Consider the following 17053-nt stretch of genomic DNA (forward strand, 5'->3'; position numbering starts at 1 on the left):
GAACTAGCTAACCTGAAGACTTTCACCTGAAATGTAACACAGACTGCCTGAAAGCACCTGAAATAGCTGACTGCCTTTCACAGGCAGCAACCTGATCTTCTCCTGTGGCTGAGCCTCTTTGAGTGTGGTGATCTCAATGTGAAACAAAAACACAGCATAAAGATGCCTGAGTTGCCATCTTGACCTGCCACGTGTCTTCTTGAGATGCTGGTAGGGCAAAGGTGGAGAGGAGGGGAGGCTGCATGTGGAAAGTTAGCCTTGGCTTTAAACGAAGCTTTGGGGAAAGCACGAGTCCAGAATTGCAAGGAAAACTTGCAACTCTTCTATCCCTGCCTAATATACTTCTCTCCAGCATTGCCGGTTGCGAGTAAACTAATGAGACCGTCATCATAATGTGGTTGTCTTTCCCACTGTTTTGATTACATCAAAACACAACTAAGTGTGTGGAAGTCACTCCTCCTGTCCCCTGCCAGAAGGAGGGTTGTATTAACCAGCATTCTCTGGCCAGGGCACTCCTGAATTCCACTGCCCGAACCAACACTCTCTCCCTCTACCACCATGAACTTCCCTGTTCCACTTACAAACTGTGATTAACTGCACTCTCACGTGACTTGGTCTGGGACATGAATTACTTTGTCTGTCTTTCATGAGTGGTCAAGTGGTGGCCCTTAGAACTTAATATTGATAATAGCAATGATTTTAGAGACTTTCTTTGCATAGGAAGAAAAGGTAAGTGCAAGATATTCCTTGTAACAATATTGCCCTGCTCTGTAACAGCTCCTATTTTAACAAAGGGGATGTCATGATCTGACCAGGTGAGGTGGGTTTTTTTCTTTTTTTTTTTTTTTTTTCCTTTTTTAAAAAAGGGTATGTGTATGTGTAATTTTCATTTTATTTCTAAAGTTTGCTTTGAAAAAATGATAGGAGAGATGTCAATGGAGCACATAAGAATAAATAGCTACTGGAAGTTGGTTAAGGCATGTGTTCTTCACCCAGTGGACCAGAACATCACCTGGCTGATGGGCTATCATATAAAGTGAGCATCCAGGCAGGTATTTAAAGTATGTATAATTCAGTTGGTAGAACATAGCGAGTCCTACAGAAATGAATTATGGGCTATTGTGTCAATAGATACTTGGCCAATTTTAGAGGTGCACCGTCCTTACCTTCAGGTGCCCAATGAACAATCTTCTAAGATGTCATTATTGTGACTTCACAGAAGCTGCCTTCCAGTAGTGAAAGGCCATGTCCACGCCTTAGTTTCTTAAAAACAAGTAAGAAAAAATAATAGCTTAAACAACCATGCAGCAAAGCTACTCTTTGTTCTCAACCTTACTGTGTGTTACCTGTTACAATTTCAAACTCTGAAGGTATTTAAAAAATTTCACTCAGGCAATGTGAATATTTGCATGCACTTAGCAGGGATGGCTGAGCCGGGCTCAGAACACCCTTATTCTGGCATCTGCAAGAGACACTGTTTGCATAGGGATGACAAAAAATTAAGATGTATGACTAATCAGTTTCCATACAATGTTCCCATCACCTCACAAAGCATCTCCTTATCTAGACGATGCTAGCCTAATTAAAATGAATAGCCTGACAGTTGAAATAATTTGTAACAATGCGTCATGTTCCTTAGCACCTTGTAGCCAATAGAATTAGAGAAAATCATATTACCTCTAATTAGCCAATGTGCATGTAATATGTACAGAGATCACCAACCTGACACTGCTGATTGACATGCAAGTGATAGAAAAAACCTGTTACCTAAGGAAGCCAGCTAAGTAAGTGCTCTGATTATCTGTGTCTTGATAGCACTAAGCAAAGCCTTACCCGAGAGGTGTAAGTCTCCTGGGACCCAGATCTGCCGGGTCCTTCCTCTGAACTGGATTCCTGGCATGGAGGAGGGATGAGGCCAGCGGCCCTTGAGGATGGGGAGACTCAATACACTGTCTGCAGTGTTTTGGGACCACCTCTGAACTGCTCAATTGCTCTGGGGGCTCCAGGGCAGTGAGGGGAGATGGGAGAGGCTGCGGGGGAAGAGAGTCAGGCTGACAGGGAAGAAGAAACCTTTCACAGCCTAGGAGATGCAAAAGGTCAGTGGCTCGCATCAAGCAATTTCACAGCATGGCTGATTAAGTAACAGTCATTTGAATTTGATTAAAATATTTGCAAGAGCTGAGCTGTGGCTGGAGACAATTCTGACACCTCTACCCCCCTTGTCCTGCTACTCCCCAGTGGATTTGAAAGACTTCACAGGGAGAGGGGGAAGAGGGAAGAAATGGGGGAAGAGCAACACAATACTTTGCTCTTAGACATGTGCTACACTGACTGATTTTAATAGGAAATCCCACAGAATGAAATGTGCTCCCCTGAGAGCAGAATATTATGTGAAAAAGATACTTTCAATTTATTTCGGATCAAAGAAGAAAGAAGAAAGTAAATTCAGAAGGAGCTGTTGTAACAATGCTTTTGCTTCTATCAAGCATCGGGATTAGGAGCAACAAATAATAATGCACAAATAATTAAATAAATTAGACAACCAAGAAATCAACACAGCAAGAACTGCCCCTTCCATCACCTCAGCCGAAACCATCCCTCACAATCATAGAGCTCCAGCAGTTTTAAGTTACTGAAGATCAAGAATGTGAAATAATAAAAACTTGCACAATTTAAAAGAAAGCATACTTAATAAAGCAAGGGCTTTATAATTTGAAGTGATCTATTTGTTCCTTTAAATACCGATTGGCTTGCTCAATGAAGTGGAAATTTAACTGTATGCATTAAAAGATTAAAGACCATAAATAAAAAAGTAGCAATTAATTGTGTTGCCTGTTTTTAAGAGGTTGGAGCCTAGTTTTTCACACTCCGGCAGTCTATCAAACTCAGCTCCATTACAGATGTCTTAGAGCTGAATTGATGATGATATTCAAAACTAAGGGCATTCTCTTCAGTAGTCCTATACTGATGAAGGAGCTTGAACGTGTAGATGGCTTATGTGATTCTATCATTCTTACAGTGTGAATTACAAATGTTAGAAATGTCAGCTTAATGAGTCATGCAAGAGTCTTCAATGTTCTAAGTCACTGGATACAATTAATTTTTAAATGTGCCTAAAATGAACAATGAAGACGGAGAAGAAGCAATCCAGTGGTTTCCCCATACTCACTTTTTTACTTCTATTTTGTAAGTCAGACCTAATAATGCTTCCAAATAGCTACCCAAGTCAATTATTAACAATGATTGAAATTGTTGAGGAGCTGACAGCGTGTTCTGTTCAGCCTTTACATCTGCAATGAAATGATTCTGACTTGCGTGAACAAATAAGAAAACAGAGAACGTAGGTGTTAGTGAAAAAAAAGGTAATTTTTTTCTTTTCTTTATGCCTGTTACTAAGTAAAACTAGTTACAGCAGTGGCATGACAAACAAACATATGCATTTTTTAAATATCTCCATTCTATTTGCTTCATTGTACTTGAAAACTGCTCTGGTTTTGTACTGTACTTGGCACGATGTAGCAGAGTGAATTTTATTTCCAGTGAATTGTGTTTTTATCAAGCATTGTGGGCCAACGTCATTGGCTGGGCTCACAACTATGAAGGGCAAGAGCCATCCGTTTTTACAGACAGGCTTTTCTTGATTTTTACATAAATAGTTTTCACCACAACCCAGACATTTGGACTACTAAACCCTAGAGACTAGTGTGCATCTTGCTAACAAACATGCATTTGCTCATGCAAGAATCTTTGGTGGCTTTTCTCAGCTGTAGCTCATCTCAAGTTACTGATGAGGAGGCTCCCTTTCCACATGTCAGGACAACATCAGCAAGCAGACTGTGAATGAAACTCCCACTTCAATGGCCATTGTTACCTGCTGTGGCAGGCCTGTTCCCTAATTTGGGATACAGCTGCTGCTGTTCCCTGCCCCCTGCCAACATCCCTTCTTGCACTCTCCTGAATGGGTGTCACACCTTATCTTCCCAGTGGGTCTGGATTTGCACCAAGAGAAGAGAACATGGACCGATAGCGCTGAAGATCATACACATTCTGACCCACCTTGCCAACAACCAGTGGTCTTTGCAAGCGGAGCTGGGCACAGCAGCTTTTCAGACAAATGCAGAAAGACGTCCCTGAACTCACTGGTGAGAGGCTGTGGACCCCTCCCCAGGGACTCTCCTAACTCTCACTGAGGAAAAGCAGCAAACAGCTGAGTGGTGGCTGCGCCTGAAACTGCTTGAATTGTTTGCTCAGTGAACAAGAGCCCCTGAGACCAACACAGCAAAGGAAAAAGGAGTTTGAGGAGAAGAGGACCAAGCAGCACGCTGGGGCTCCTTACGCCTAAAGGCCCCATGCCCTAGAAACATTTTTTGGACCAAGGAAGAATGAAGCACTTGAAATCTTATGCCTGAATGAAAGATTCAGCTTGATTGAACGGACTTTTAGCAAAACCATCAGTTGCTTATCAGATTTCATTGACCTTGAGTAATGATGCTAGTGCCAACACGCTATTATAGTATCACAGAGAAGTGTCTGAGATGCAGCTGTAGGGCTGATTTTAAACTCTTGTAAACAGAAAGTGTGAAAACATGATTACAGAATGAGACCACCACCACCCCTCAAGCTGTATGCTGCCAGAAACCGTCGAGAAAATTCCCTGCCTGGACTACAAAACTTTGCCTGTGGGGTTGTGTTTTAAGAGCCAGGGGACAAACCTTCAGCTTTCCTGTAAGTCAAAGGAGGTTTAAAATAAGGCATGAATGAATGAAAGAGAACTGCACAAGTATGCAAGTGAAACTGCAAAAATTGCACGGCTTATTTATGCCACCTACTGGATTTTTCCTGAAGTATCTTTTCAGTCGGTTTAGTTGTCACGATCATGTCTGCCACTCTAGGAAATAGGCTTGCATGGGAGGCTTCTCGCACAAGCAGACCAGCGGATATCAAGCCAGTGACTCACACGACTAAATGACATGCGTGGACTAACATGGCTCCAGAACTGGAGATGGGGGTAGCTGTGCACCTGTTTATTCTGAAAACTCGATGGCTGTAGGGCAGCCAAGACACCCAAAGCTGCAGGCAAGCACCCAGGTCCGGCACTGAGGAGTTTCCCAGCCCCCGTCAGTGCCTCACAGGAACATGCTGGCACCGTTTCCCTCCCTTGCTTGCCTCCCTCTCGCTGTTCTTGATATTTTGTTCTAAATGTCCAGAGTGTTTATGGACACATTGATGTTTTCAAACAATGCGGACCAGCAGTGTGAATGCTTTATCTTCCACCCCTCACCACTCCTGCAGCTGAGGCTCTGTTGGGAATCCACAACAATCCCTGGTGATAACGGACTGTAAAATGACCTTGGAGAGTCAGCAAGATCTGCTGTGAACAGAGTGGGCAAAACCTCTCTGGCTTGGCTCACTGACAGCAAAAAAATATTAAACAGAATCAGATCTAGCAGATCTCTAAAACAAACTTACTAAATGCATTCAACCCTGCTGACTTCTGTGAAACTAAAGGTCTTTGCTTTCCAGGCAATGGTGTCAGAATCGAGTCCTCCAATGCGTGACCTCGCTACTGAGACGCTCAGTCATGCCAAGTGTAGTGGTGGGGACATGGCTTGTTCATATCTGTCCCTCAAAATGAATATCTTGTTAGCAAATAAAACATTTTTGCAAGGTTCAAGGGATCAGCCAAAGGCACACATTGGCAAAGGACAGATCATCACTAACAGATGACATTTTGTATTTTAAAGACTTGTGCAAAAATGTTAACGCTAAAGTATAACTATCAGCTACCTAGAAAAAAAAAGCAAAAATGTCATTTGTTTTTTTTTTTTTTTTTTCCACCAGAAACATTAATTACAGTTATTTCCAAAGGTGTCAGCGGACTGCAGTAATGTTTAGTCACTGGCATCATCACTGGATTCCAATCAGAGACGCCCAGACTTAGATTAAACTAATAACTACGATTTCCTGAAGACTTGCAGTGAGATTGCTCTGATTCGTGTTAGAACTGCTGGCAGTTTATAACCACCTCGTATTCCTTCATGACTCCAACGGATGTCAAATCCAGTAATGTGCTGTCATCCTCACCAAACACCCATAAAAAAAATTGAGACAAACATTACACACTAAAACCGTACTCAAAGTATGACTTGAGCTAGCAAAACCAAAGCAATTCATCGTTAAAGGATTGATCCTGTACTTCTGTTCATCAGGCACCTAGGTATTTTGGTGGTATTCATCCAGGACACAAATTACTAGATAGGTACTAACAATGTTAATATTTTGTTTATCACCAATAGGTTCTGTAACATTATGGATAATATGGATCTGTGCAGTTAGCCCGAAAACCAGGAGTAGAAAATACTAGTTATGTGAAAGACAACTGAATGAATGTTCTTCTTGGAACTGTTGCATTTTTTGCATCTTGTGATTCATCTCTGAGCTTGGCTGTCCCACTTAGTTCCTAGTGAAAAGTCACATATAAGCAGCTGGTGACTGCTATTATTTCTCCTTTGTCTATGCACTATGCTTCTCTCTCTTTCCTCTTTTTTCACTCTTTCCAGTTGTTCTCCTCCTCCTTCTGTCATTTCTGATATGCTTTTTCTTACCATACCTTTTCATACCTCAGTTTGTTGTTTTTTATTTTATTTTGCCTTTTGTCATGGTTTAACCCCACCTGGCAACTAAGCACCACACAGCTGCTCACCCACTCCCCCCATGGTGGGATGGGGGAGACAATCAGCAGGGTAAAAGTGCAAAAACTCATGGGTTGAGATAAAGACAATTTAATAGATAAAGCAAAAGCTGTGCACGCACACAAGCAAAGCAAAACAAGGAATTCATGCACTGCTTGCCATCAACAGGCAGGTGTTCAGCCATCTTCAGGAAAGCAGGGCTCCATCACCCGTAGTGGTTTCTTGGGAAGACAAATGCCATCACTCTCAACGTGTGTGTCCCGTCCCCCCCCCCTTCCTTCTTCTTCCAGCCCAGCTGTATATGCTGAGCATGACGTCATATGGTATGGAATACCCCTGTGGTTTGCGTCAGATGTGCCAGCTGTGTCCCCTCCCAACTTCTTGTGCACTTGCTTGCTGGCAGAGCATGGGAAACTCAAAAATCCTTAACTTATGATAAGCACTGCTTAGCAACAGCTAAAAAAATCAGTGTGCTATAAACATTTTTCTCATACTACATCCAAAACACAACTCTGCACCAGCTACGAAAACTGACTCTATCCCAGCTGAAACCAGGACACCTGTCCTGTTCTTTTGATTCAGCCTCCTTTCATCTCCTTCTTAATTTGCACTTTCAGTTGACTTCAAGACAATTTGCATGCGAGCATCTGAAAAAATCTTTGCCCATGTGCTCAACCACACAGAGAACTTCACAAACTGGAGTGTCACTTTCAAGACTCGCTCCTAGACAACAACTTCGGAGCCTGATCAATGCCCCTATGAGTTGAGAAGATCCCAACTGGTTTCATGCAGGGAGGAATTTCATGTTTTGATACAGGAAGCTAAGCAGGCCTGTCTGCATTGTTCACTTCCTTAAATATTAGTGATATGCACCGTTAGGTGTATAGGCAAATCATATTTTTTTTCCACTAAACATTGTATTCATCTTCTCCTCTTTTGCAGGAAAACGTGCAGTTACTGACATCAGAAATGTCAACACCAGCAAAGCGATGCAAGGGAAAAGTTTCAATTTCTGCGAGTTGAATGATGGTCATACCCGTGCTCCAAGCCCACCCAGCTTCTGCTAGTGCCTCACTTGAGGACCATCTGACTGCTCAAGACCGGGACTTAACAGGAGTGTTTCAACGAGGTCTCTCTGGAGGAGGGAAAGCACCGTAAAGGTCTCCAATGTTGTACCATGAAGTAAAAAGTTCTTTAAATGTAATTTGTTGAATGCTGATGCAAAGCATTAAGCAGCAAGGATCAGGGGCTTTCTTCAGGCTGGCACAGGCACTGATCGTTTCCAGCAGGGAGGCTCAGTCTGAGCAGAATTAGCTGGGAGATAGCTGATCTCGAAGGGGGAGAAGCTTTCCTTGGCTTCTTCTAGCAGAAATAAATTTCTACCTACTGTAACTTATTACCATCCTATATGCTGAGTCATGAAGCTGGGGTTATAGAAATCTTTATGCAATCTTTATAAATCAGCCTCACATAATCTCAGGCGCTTTCTGCTTCATCTCTGTTGAGTCACTCATTTGACAGTTGTCATTCATCTTAGATTGAGATGTAATTTAATAGTTTCATTTCACCATGAAGATAGCGTCATCTGAAGTTGAGCCCGGAAAGATTTAAAGGTGTAACAGAGGAAATATTAATACTGTAAATAATATCTGTAGAGCTGCCTGGGTCTATAAATCACCTAGTGCCGAGTTGGAAGGGGAGCCTATGTAAAAAAGAAAAGAAAAAGCATCTTCCCCTGTCTTCCTCGGCAGAGAACGGCCGCTCCAGCCACCCAGGCCTGCTCCAGGGGTGCTGGTTGCGACGCTGTCACCGCAGCCTCGCTGCCTGTGTTTGTGGGGATCGCCTGCCCACACGGATGCGGATGGAGGTGTGTTTATACCCACTTAGGGGTACGAGCGTAAGGTAACCTGCCAGCCGGAGACATAGTCCGGCAAGGAGCCAGAAGCCTCACGAAGGAGAGCAGCCGCCCCGGTGTTGTACTGGGGGGTCACGCCTCTCCCTGGGCCAGGCCACGTTGCTCGCCTAAGCAAGCCCGGCCTGCGCAACCCAGGGGAAGACGGGCCTTAAAAACGGCCTTTCTGGATCCCGGCTTGCTCCCTCAGACCGCCGCGGACGCGGCCCGGCCCGGCCCCGGCAGGGAGGGAGGGCAGTGAGGCCGCGGGGCGGCCGCGGAGCCGCCTCCGGCCGGGGGCCGGGGGCCGGGGGCGCGTCGTCGTGCGGGCCCTGCGGACGGCGCGGCTCAGCCCAGCCCCGCCGCCGGCACCGCCAGCGCGAAGCCGGGGCTTCGGGGCCCGCCGCGGCCCAGCACCCGCCGCCCCGACGGCCGCCCCAGGCCGGCCCGGGCGGGAGGGAGGGAGGAGCGGGGAGGGAGGGCGGCTCGCTCCTGCACCCCCGGCGCCTGCCCCGTGGCGGGGAGAGGGCTTCGCGGCCGGCCGCACCGGCCGGGAGGGGCCGCGGCGGGAGGAGCGACGCGGGGCTGACCGCCGCCCGCCAAAACGCGCCGCCGGCGTGGTGGGACGGGACGGGACGGGACGGGACGGGACCGGACGGGACGAGACGGGGCGGGGCAGGGCAGAGCCGCGCCGACCCGACCCCTCGCTCGGCTGGCCCTAGCCCGCCGCGATGCCCAGTGAGTCCCCGGCCTTCAGCAAGCCCCCGGACGCCGCGGGGCCGCGGGGCAAGACGAACGGCTTCGGGAAGACGGCGGGCCGCATGGCGACCGCCCCAGCAGAGGGGGTCGCCGCCGCGGCGGAGAAGAAGCCGCCGCGTCTGCCCAAGTGTGCCCGCTGCCGCAACCACGGCTACTCCTCGCCGCTGAAGGGGCACAAGCGGTTCTGCATGTGGCGGGACTGCCAGTGCAAGAAGTGCAGCCTGATCGCCGAGCGACAGCGGGTGATGGCAGCGCAGGTGAGCCCCGCGGGGCGGCCCGCCGCCGACCCCCGCCGCCGCCTCGGCGGGTTCTGCCCGCCCGGAGCGGGGTGGAGTGGGCTGGGCTGCCCGTCCCGCCGGCGTGCTGCCGGCGGCGGGGTCGTTCCTCCGCGCCCCGCAGGGGTTTGGTGCCCGCCGGAGCCCGGCGGTCGGGGCCGCGGCGCGGCGCGGCGCGCTGAGACAGCGCGGCCGCGGGGGGAGCCCGGCCCCGGGCTGGAGTTAACACCGCCGTCTGCCTAAGTTAACGAGGCTTTTCGCCGCCTCTCTCTTACGTTAGGTGGGGGGTTGGTTTCTCTGGCAAAAAACCAGGAGGTGCCCCGAAGGCGCGTAAGATTTTAAGTCACGCTGCGCCGGCGGCAGGGGCCGGCTGCGCTGGCGGCAGGGGCCGGCGGCAGGGGCCGGCGTTGGGCTGCCCACCTCCGAGCACGCCTGCACGCATCTCCGCCCGAAGATGGGCAGAGCCGCAAGCTGCCGGCCGCCCTGCAGTGCGCGGAGCGGTTTTAACGCCGCCGGGGAGGAGGACTGCTAGTTAACCTCGAACGGCCGGCTTTCGGCTCGTTTTTTAACCAGGCAGTGGGTAATCTACCCAAATAATTGGTTAGCGACAATGTTTTCCACTGGCGTTTCAGGTCCGGTGTATCTGCTTTTCCTGATGCTAGGTGGCTTTAGTTGAGTGCGTTTCTGAAGTGGCTGGTTTTTTGACAGCGTCGTTTCTGATTTTGCATAGAGCGGCTCTGTAAATAGCAGCGTAGCTCGGTCATCTTCAATCCAAACGAGGACTCGGTGGTACTCGCTAAGACACCAAACTGCATCCAGTTCTGCGTACGAATAACTTTGTCCGTTGGGTAGTCCCGCAGAAGTCACAACTCTTTGGCGATGTAAATGGCCGTTGTGTTAGTCCTTGTGATCCTTATCTCGAAAACTTCATTAAGAGGAGTCTTGGGAGTGTAATGGCTACTCGGTGCTTGAGCTCTGTGAGGGGGTTGCACGTACTCGTTCGTGCAAGTAGTCCCCTGCAGACAAATTAGTTGGAAGGCGTTAGGACTACTGGTGCAGGTATAGGCCGTGGTATCAGACCCACCGACCCAGTTTGCAATTAATTGCCCAGTTTGCAATTAATGGGCGCGCAGAGCTTTGTAATCCCGCATAAAATGAGCGTCCGTCCCACTGACAGGTTTTAAAAACCTTAGTAGCCCTGGATTAAATCCTTCCCCACTTTTTTACTTCCCCACTTCCCCCACTGCAACTATTCAGTGCAGGTATACTAAATGTCCCCTGAAACCACGGGGAGCTTTCGTTCATTTAGATAATTTCTCTTTGTCTGCAGCGTGGCAGTCCAGAAGTTGTTGTTATGCCCAAGTTAATGGGCTTTCTCTGCCTGGTGAGAACCACGGGATAATAAACTTGGATCCCTTTGCTGCCTGCCTCAAGGGAGGGAACATGAAATGGGGTATTCCCCGCACAAGTGTCCCCTTCTGCACAGACTGTTTTTCCTGCTGCCCAGCAGCTTCTGTCAGCCTCCTGGTAGCAGATTCTGGTCGTGGTCCTCCTGGGGGTTTTCTCTTCCCTGCGTAGTACTTGAAAGTGGCTTTGAAAGCCTCCCTAACTAAACCTTATCTGTGTAGGAGTTACACGTTGAAAGTCTGTCTTTCCCCCTTACAATATCTTTCTGCAGTAAGCCTCTTGGCACTGGTGGAATTTTACAGTTCAAGGTTACTGGCTTGTGAAGTCAAAGTTACCCGTGGTGGTTGCAAGTCTACCCCTCCTGTTTGGTATGTGTTTCTTGCAAGAGATATTAATTTCTCTAATGGTATTATGCATCTGTATTAGAAGAATGTTGCTGTTGAACATGGAAATGGAGGGAAGATCCTGTCCAAGTTACTCAGGAGAATTTCCAGCAAGAAAAGCCCATCATCCCAGTCTGTAATTTGGAACAGATTTCCAAGGTTCAAATACAGATGCAAATCAGTCACCTGGCAAGTTGCAGGGCACGTAGCTGTAAGGCCCCCAGTGTCATATATACTGCCTGGACATGTATCACGACTTGGCATGGGTGAACAGCTGTGCAAAATTGATCTGCCAGTTCACATGAGGCAGGAGGGGTCCTCTGTATCTTCCATAAGCAGCAAATATGGTTTGTTTGCACCCATGTCCAGACTGTGTAGTGCCTGTGGGCTTGGCCAGTGCTGGCTAGGCTTTGGAACATCATCAGTGTTGGGAAAGAAGTGGGGAGCTCCTGCTGCTCCAGGCCTGGCCAGCTACCTGCAGTGTGTGTGACACTGCCTGAGATGCTCGCAGGGTAGTTCCCCACATTTGCCGTGCTTCTTCCATGATGGCTGTCTGTGTACAGTGTACTGAAATTCCTTTGAAGGGCTAGATTTCCAGCAAAGAGCCAGCGAGGGAGCCCAGCAGCCTTGGACAGAGGAGCAGAGTGCAGGTATAAGTCCTTTTGAAGAGCTGCTTTATATTGATGAAGAGGCACAGCAGAGCCCTGCAAGTAGGTTAATTTCTTATCCCCAGCAGCTGTGTATCAGCAGAGAGGAGGGTAGTGACTACACTTTTCACAGTAAGCTTTGCCCAAGAGCAACTGTCTTGGGTGAGTGTGGTCAGTTTTAATACATCTTCACGTGGCCTCATTGGAGGAAGATGTATATGGCACCAGCATTTCATAGGTTTGTTCATGTATGTTTGGACACAAAAAGGGGTTGGTTTTAAATAGCTTTATAACCTCCTTTATATCCTCCTCTACCCACTGGCTGGATTGTGACATCAACACCATAGAGAGTACCAAGAGGAAAAAACAGCCTTGAGTTTGAGTCTTTTGTTGTTGCCATTATAAATTGTGCTCAAGCCAGAGAGCATGCCCTACATCCGTCTTCTTGTTCCTAGGTTGCGCTGAGAAGACAGCAAGCTCAGGAAGAGGAACTGGGAATCAGCCACCCGGTGCCCTTGCCCAGTTCCCCCGATACGTTCGTTAAGAGGAACAGTGGTGGCAGCTCTTGTCTCTTGTTGGAAAGCGGCAGCCCTGTGCACTCGGTGAATACAGCCATGATGGCAGCTGGCACAGCGTCAGGTAAAGTGCTGGGAGGGCGATGCTCACTGCTGGGGGCGAGGGCTGATGTTGCTTACGACTGCCTGCTGTTGCACATCTTCCCCCGCCTGCAGTGGCGGGGTTGTGGAGGGTCCCCTCTCCAGGAACGGCGTTGCACTGTTGATGTGGTTAGCAAAAGGGAAGAACCCAAGGTCAGTCTTTCATGTTTTAGTCGATTATTTCTACTTGAAAATCAAAAATTAATTTGGTATAGACCGGTGCTGTAATGGAGTTCAGTAGGGTGTATACCTGCAAGTACAGGTTTGTGAGGAGGTTTTCTCCTTTCTCCCAAAATATGTGCTCCTGCCACAGTCCTGGCAACTGCGTGTTGGCTGGCGGGGTATCTTCTTCAAAACTGGGGAGTTTTCAGCATTGTGTAGGAGCCAAGTATGTAGGTAATATCATTGACCCCAGCAGCAGAGAGCTGCCCACTTTACATGTTTTGATGTGGTAGTACATCTGTTGTGTGTGGCCGGGTGTGATAACTACAAAAGGCTGATGCAGTCCTTCCACTCTGCTGCACCTTACTGTATTGCATTAAGCCCTTGTAAACAACAAAAACCCCCACCAAACCAAAACAAAAAAAATCAAACAGTATTTGTCTGCAGATTCAGTATAACCATGGCTAAGCACAACTGAGACTTAAAGGCACGGAAATGAAGACTCCAGGCAAAGTGCTTTTTTCCTATGCAGAGCTTATGCCTGACAGATATAGCAATTAAATAAGTTTAAAAATGAAACTAATGTAACTGACTTCTGTATAGACAGAAAAAAGAGAAGAGCAAACAAACATAGAGGAAAGGAAAAGGAAATTTCCTTCATTTTTAATTATCTGTGCTGATGTCAATAATACAGGTGAATATAATTCCAGCTTAAAAAGATGCTTCTAAAGTGGACAATGCCTTGCATTAACTTATAAAAGGACAGCGCATATGTGTATCTGTCAAACAACATCACTGTTTTGTGGGCCATTTAAAAGACTTGTCAGATGGATTTGTTGCATCCATTGCAGACAGGCAGTTTCAGACCGATGTGGACGAATTTCTTTGGGAAGCTTTTAGAAGAACTGGTTGATAAAACAATAAATAGCTTTTTATTATTTTTTTTGTTTTCATTATTGCAGTCATGTTAGTGTCACCTTTGAATCGATTCAATTACTCCTTTCATATTTGGATTACTGCATGCTTTGTCTATAGACATGGAAGAAGCTGGCTGAAGATTAAAGTAGTATATTCAGTAATGTATAGAGATTGTGTGTAACTCAGGAGAACAAGAAAACCCTTGCTTATACAGAGAGGCCAAAAAATGAAATTGTCTTACTGGCAACAAAATTTGCATAAGCTTTACTCTTAATGTTTTTAAAATGTCAGTGGAGGTATTTAATTTATTAACCCCACTTTAAAAATCTCTTATTAATTGAATTAAATTGTGGTCTTTAGTGAAAAACATTCATTAAACAAGCTTAAGGCAATTCATGTGCTTGAATGAAGACTTTCATGAAAACATGAAAGTGCCTAATTTTAAAGTAATTTATTTGAAATTTTTTGGTGAAAACAATTGTAAATGCTTTGCAGTCATCTTTCTTACAGTGGATTTTTCTTTGTGAGCAATTCAAATACATTGTTTCTCAAGCATTTTGCTAAATAACTGTGGGTGGGTGACAACATTTAAAATACATAGATTAATCTGCAGAGAGAAGATGTGATTCCAGCCAAGAATCAAGGCAGGGTCAGGTTTGTTCACCAGAAATGGAAGGATCTGGGAATGAATATGAAATTGGGTTCATAGCTTTGTTTTTCGGCTTCTAAGTAGCAACAGAAATTCATGCTTAGCTCAAAAGCAACTGCACTGCATAAAGTTCTGTCCCAAATAATTTTGGTAGGTTCATCTGTTCAAAGCAGTGTAAGGTACTCATGGGTATGGATTTAACACCACCGGTGACTGCGTGCTGGCTCTGAAGCTGCAGAAGGTGCTCTGCGTTCAGCCAGACCTGTAGGGTGGCTTGATCAGATGCCAGAGTACAGGCTTCACCCTGAAAAGTCTGATTTTTCAGTGAGGAACACTGCTTAAATATTATGATGCTTTCTTTTTTTAGCATATAAAGATAATTTGTTAGATAAGGAACTGCCAGGTGTGATGTGACATTAAGTTCTTGGTTTAGGTATCAGGTTGTTTCAGGACCAGCTGCTCAAAGGATTCTTGCATTGGTGTTTTACCATTTTACTGGTACCCTCAACTGCAAGCAAAATGAGAGACCCTGTTGGAGCAAGTGTCACAGTGTCTCAGTTTGGTAGGCTGAAATGCTGATTTTGCAAGAATTTACAGTAATCATTAAGGCAGGCAGAGAGAGTGAAACCCTTTGTGGCAGGGGAAGTCAGCAGCTCCCTGCAAGCCCCAGGGGAACCAGTGGCTCCTGGGAGTGCAGCGTGCCCTGTCCGACACACGTTAGATTAGGCAAGAGGTGGTTTTGACAGTGGTAATTCTCTTCCTCCTGTAAGTTTTTGGCTTCACAAGAGCAATTCTTGTTTTGGACTCCCATCACGCAGGGTGTTGTTTGCCAGCAGAGGAATAACATGTGAAGGAGTCACACAAAGTGCCAGAGAGAGAGTCTTTCCTCGCTGTATCTATTTTATCGGCAGATCAGAAATACCGTGACACGTGGAGAGGCCAGAAACAATTTTTCAGATCCCTTCATGACATGCTGTTTTTGAAAAGGGGAGAAATGAATTATCATGGTCATAGCATAGGGGTTTGTGCATTTACCATCTCAGGCTTGGAAACTGTGTTTACTTTGGATGGACCGTATCTTCCCCAATCAAAAGCAAACTGGGAGTTTGCAGGTTAGTTGGAACTGAGCAGGCTGTGGTCACAGGGCATTAGCAGAGCCTCTTGCGAACAGGTTTTGTAGTTTCTGTGCATTTTCCCTCAAAAAGTTGTAGGTTGCTGAGAGCAAAGGCCATTTAATTGTACAGAGCAGCAAAAAGTCGTGATCCCAGGGCATCTGAGGTAATTGTCCTTCCTTCTGTAGGGTGAGTACATCTTGTTAGATTAACTAGTGTGCAGAACTCAGGAAGAGACTATGGTGAGGCATTTAAAACGTGCCTTTCAGACACACTCAGTTTATAAAACCTGGGTGCTTCCCTGTTCCATGTCAGTTCGGTGCCTCGGCCATTTTAATATGTACAAGTCACCGTGGGGTGGGGAAGTGTGATCATGAAACACCTTTGAGAGAGTTGCTCACACAAAAGGAAGGAGACAGTGCATTTCACCTTTCGTCCCATTTTATTTGGTCCTTGTCACAGACTAAGGGTAATGTTTGGCATTTGGTGAATGGGGTGGGGTGGCTGCAACATATATCACCTGATGACTGGAAAGTGCTGGAAAGCATCCCCTCTTTCTGCTGCTGTGTGCTCATGTTGGCCCAATTTAGAAGCATTCAATATAGATGGGATTACTGTATGATGCTAAATGTCAGCTCCTGCTCCTGTGCTCTGCAGTGGTTGATTTCCCATTGGCTTTGCAATGACTATTAATAATGACATTGTTCAGGTGTCTTCGTAGTATCACTGGTTGACAAGTTAAACATCATTGTCAGCAATTGTGAGTAATAAGCTTGCACTTGTTATTTCCCTTTGCTACATTTATTATGCGTGACAGAAACAAAATAGTGTTCTTTTTACATTTCTCTTAAGTGGGTGCTGCCTTAACTTTGGAACTCTCTGAGGAACAGATGGAGTTTTATCTGCTCATAAATACACACTGTCGTGGGGTCAGCAGTAATACTATGGCTAATGAATGGTATTGAGATCCCTGTGAACTTGCAGTGCCCTAGATGCCTCTGAAAACCCTACCTTGCCGCCTTTACTCTTCCTTTGCTTTTCTGGTGTTATCTTTTGCATTGACCTTTTCTACGACACTGTATTGTGATTTCAAAAATTGATGCCGTGAACTTGCAGATGTTGTTCTGCATAGGTAATGAGGTAAAAACCCAAGTTATTGTAATTGGAAGATACCATGGACTGGTTTAAAAAAAGTGAGAAATTTTCATTTTGAAAGAAAAGTCCTTTTAAGTCTTCACAGTATAGTGTCATATGCTGTCATAATTTCAATTTTGTCAGAAAAGTCTCATTTTAGTCAACTGATAAGCCACATGAGGAAGCTGCCATGGACATTTCACCATGAGAGTGCTTAAGCACTGGAACAGGTTGCCCAGAGGGGTTGGGGAGCCTCCATCCTTGGGGAGACTCAAAATTTAGCTGGATAGTGCCTGAGCAACATGATCTAACTGTGAAGCTGGCCCTGCTTTGAGCAGAGTTTGGGCCAGCTGGCCTCCAGAGGTCCT

The 17053-nt window shown here is 46.3% G+C and overlaps 1 protein-coding gene across 2 annotated transcripts in view; it reads left to right on the forward strand.

Annotated features, from left to right (window-relative positions):
* The first annotated feature begins 9314 nt into the window (after positions 1-9314).
* Positions 9315-17053, forward strand: part of DMRT1 (doublesex and mab-3 related transcription factor 1) — a 63523-nt gene continuing 55784 nt past the window's right edge. Inside the window, exons 1-2 of one of the 2 annotated variants that reach the window (XM_069775702.1) lie at positions 9315-9599; positions 12510-12698. In XM_069775702.1, the coding sequence (XP_069631803.1) occupies positions 9315-9599; positions 12510-12698 (474 nt within the window). The remainder of the gene's footprint in view (positions 9600-12509; positions 12699-17053) is intronic. The other variant, XM_069775703.1, reaches the window with a different exon arrangement.

Source organism: Haliaeetus albicilla, chromosome Z (genome assembly GCF_947461875.1).
Source record: "Haliaeetus albicilla chromosome Z, bHalAlb1.1, whole genome shotgun sequence".
Taxonomy (NCBI): Eukaryota; Metazoa; Chordata; class Aves; order Accipitriformes; family Accipitridae; genus Haliaeetus; species Haliaeetus albicilla.